Source organism: Austrofundulus limnaeus, unplaced genomic scaffold, assembly GCF_001266775.1.
Source record: "Austrofundulus limnaeus strain Quisiro unplaced genomic scaffold, Austrofundulus_limnaeus-1.0 Scaffold284, whole genome shotgun sequence".
Classification (NCBI taxonomy): Eukaryota; Metazoa; Chordata; class Actinopteri; order Cyprinodontiformes; family Rivulidae; genus Austrofundulus; species Austrofundulus limnaeus.
This window is the reverse complement of record NW_013952686.1, coordinates 122,403-125,096: the sequence shown is the minus strand read 5'-3', so window position 1 is coordinate 125,096 and position 2,694 is coordinate 122,403. Positions and strand designations below refer to the sequence as shown.

Genomic DNA, 2,694 nt, shown 5'->3' with positions numbered 1-2,694 from the left:
ATGCAAACTCTACCCAGAAAGGTCCCCGGACCGGGATTTGAACCGGTGACCTTCTTGCTGAGAGACATCAGCTCTACCAGCTGAGCCACCGTGCCGCCGATTCTCATTTAGCACTCGTATTTCAGAACAAGAGGTCTTTTGTAAGCATTTCTACCTTGACTCTGTTGACCTGCAGCGGGCAGTAACCACTCAGTGGCAGAAGCCCTGCTTCTCTTCTTAGATGCTCTCCCTGAGCCTGTGGTTCCCTTCTCTTTTTACCAGCAGTGCCTTGAATGCTGCTCCAGTGCGATTCAGTGTGAGAAAGTAAGTAAATCAGCTCGCAGAGTTTTATTTATTTATTTTAATTAATAAATTTGTTCCAAAATGTTGATTTAAAAATTTCTGACTGATGATAATCTTTTGCTTTTAGGTTATTTCCATCCTACCTCAGTGCCATAAAAATGTGTTCAATTATATAGCTGCCTTTCTCCGTGAGTTGTTGAAGAATTCAGCTAGCAATCGATTAGATGTCAGCATTTTGGGTAAGATGAAGGAAAGTTCATGTCATAGGGAGTGAATGTTGATCATGTGAAGTGAAGCTGTCAAACAAAATGAAAGTAAAAAATAAAAATGTTGTGTTTTATTTTTATAACACAGAATAATAGAAAATATTTAATGTTGACATGTACAAGTCAGTTCTGTCTTTGCATCTAAGGGGAAAAATATCACTTTTACAATTAAAATGATTCCTTAGCTGTGCATCATTTATAATGATATTTTCTTTTCTGTACAGCCACCATTTTTGCCTCTCTGCTTCTGAAATCGTCTACRAAGCAGGATCTTGCAGAAAAGAGGAAGACCCAAGAGTTCTTTCAGCATTTCCTGACCTAAGGCTCCTCCTAGATGGACACTGTTGCTCAAGCCGAACACTAAAAATGACAAAGCCCAGTATTTGACAGTGATTTCACAAGCGTATAACATGAAGCATAATTGCAGAAGATTATGAGCTCAGTTTCAAAATATTTTTGTGATCTATCATGCACAGTTTATTGTACATTATTGAACATCTGTAGCTGCGTTGTTTAAATGTGTGTATATTTTATTTAAAGAATAAGTTGTATTTTATTGCTCTTCATGTTTTTATATAAAGATGTTGAAATCAAAATGTGTTATTTTATATAAATTATTTTTCCAACTAGGAAGTCACCAGCATTGGCACTATAAGCCTRTAAATAATTTCTTCACATGTAATATCTGTCGCTTTGAAAACATTTCTACGTTTTTAGTTATTGTTAGTAAATTTTTATTTCCCATAATCCATCACGAATCTGTGACGTTGCACGGTAACCCACTGAAGAGGAGGAGATAGGAAGAAAGTGTTTACAATCCTGGGCTTAATAGGGTTTTACATTTAACAAAGGTAAATTTATTTTTGTCATTTCCTTTAACTCTGGCTTGTGTAAACCGTCTTATTGATTAATAACAAACTTGTTATTCCTGCCGTACGGTGGACATGTAATGTCAACTAGCGACATGGTTAGCGTTGATAGCTAGTATATTAGCTTAGCCACAAGCTAAATTGTTGTAGCAAATCTCTATAAAAAAATATGTGGTAGTTGGCATCGGTTGCGTAATGCTAACAATTTAACAATAAATTTGCAATTGTTAACCAACTATTAAGAGTCCGAACTATGAGTTGTGTGTTCGCATTTAAGGTAATAAAGCTTAAAAAATACAAAAGACGTCAAGTGTTATACAACTGAAGGTTGTGAATAATCTGAAACATCAAATATGCTTTTTAGCTTGCTAACGGTGTTAACATCAATACTAACATTAGTTGAAATCACTGCGCTGTGTTGTTTATACGCTAATTTTCCAGCATACACACTAGTGTGTTTTGCACTGTTGATGAGAAGCCTAGTACCTGTCATATTTAGGTGTGTGTGGGGAAATATAAAGCTGTTAGAGTCTTGCATCGGCGCTAAAGCTAATTGTGGAAGCAAACTGGACGAGTTTTAGTTGAGTATTCGTTTCAAGTTGTGTTTATTCCCTTCCGAAACCCCACATCAGTCATTATAGCATTCGGAAAGTTCCAGATGCTTTTAGTTACTCTGAACAGATTGAATTTGCCCATTAGGTGCGAAAGATCATTGCCAATTATGATTAAATGAAAGTTAGCTTAGTCAAAGATTATTGCGTTCAGTCATCGTCAGCCCTGTTTGTGTAGTAGGATTTTGTCCAGTGCGTGGTTGCTGTCTGTCAGAACAGGTTTGTTTGTTTGACAGCAGTGCTTCCTGGACAGTTGTGTGTGGAAAAATAATTTGGATGTTCAAGCTGAGATTTTATCTGGTTAAAATTGCTTTTTCTCCCCCGTAGTAAATAATTAATTCATAAGATGTGATCATTTTGTTCAAAATATCCATAACATGAAAAAAAAAAAAAACTACACATTTAACAAAAAGAAAAAAATTGTACAGGTCTTCTGGACGGGTTCTTCTCTAATGAAACGTTTCATCTCTTCTCCAAGAGACTTCTTCAGTCTGAGAGTTTCAGGCAAAATTCAGGCTTTTAAGCACTGCCTCCATGTGACTGATACTCACATCACATGGCTATCGTTGACACCTAATTAACACTTATTGTTAACAGGGGATAAAGTTTCAGCCTGCCTCAGCAACGCCAAACCACCACCTTCTAATATCAGCAGAGAAGAGAGAG

At 36.5% G+C, this 2,694-nt stretch overlaps 2 protein-coding genes across 3 annotated transcripts in view; both read left to right on the top strand.

Annotated features, from left to right (window-relative positions):
• Nucleotides 1-1,484, top strand: part of inpp5b (inositol polyphosphate-5-phosphatase B) — a 22,789-nt gene extending 21,305 nt beyond the window's left edge. For both annotated transcript variants that reach the window (XM_014021252.1, XM_014021251.1), the window contains 3 exons: nucleotides 176-303; nucleotides 410-521; nucleotides 773-1,484. In XM_014021252.1, coding sequence (XP_013876706.1) covers nucleotides 176-303; nucleotides 410-521; nucleotides 773-870 — 338 coding nt within the window. In that variant the 3' untranslated portion in view covers nucleotides 871-1,484. The remainder of the gene's footprint in view (nucleotides 1-175; nucleotides 304-409; nucleotides 522-772) is intronic.
• mtf1 (metal-regulatory transcription factor 1) overlaps nucleotides 1,328-2,694 on the top strand; it is a 17,745-nt gene continuing 16,378 nt past the window's right edge. Inside the window, exon 1 of the mRNA XM_014021250.1 lies at nucleotides 1,328-1,399. The gene's annotated coding sequence lies outside the window, so the exon portion shown is untranslated. The remainder of the gene's footprint in view (nucleotides 1,400-2,694) is intronic.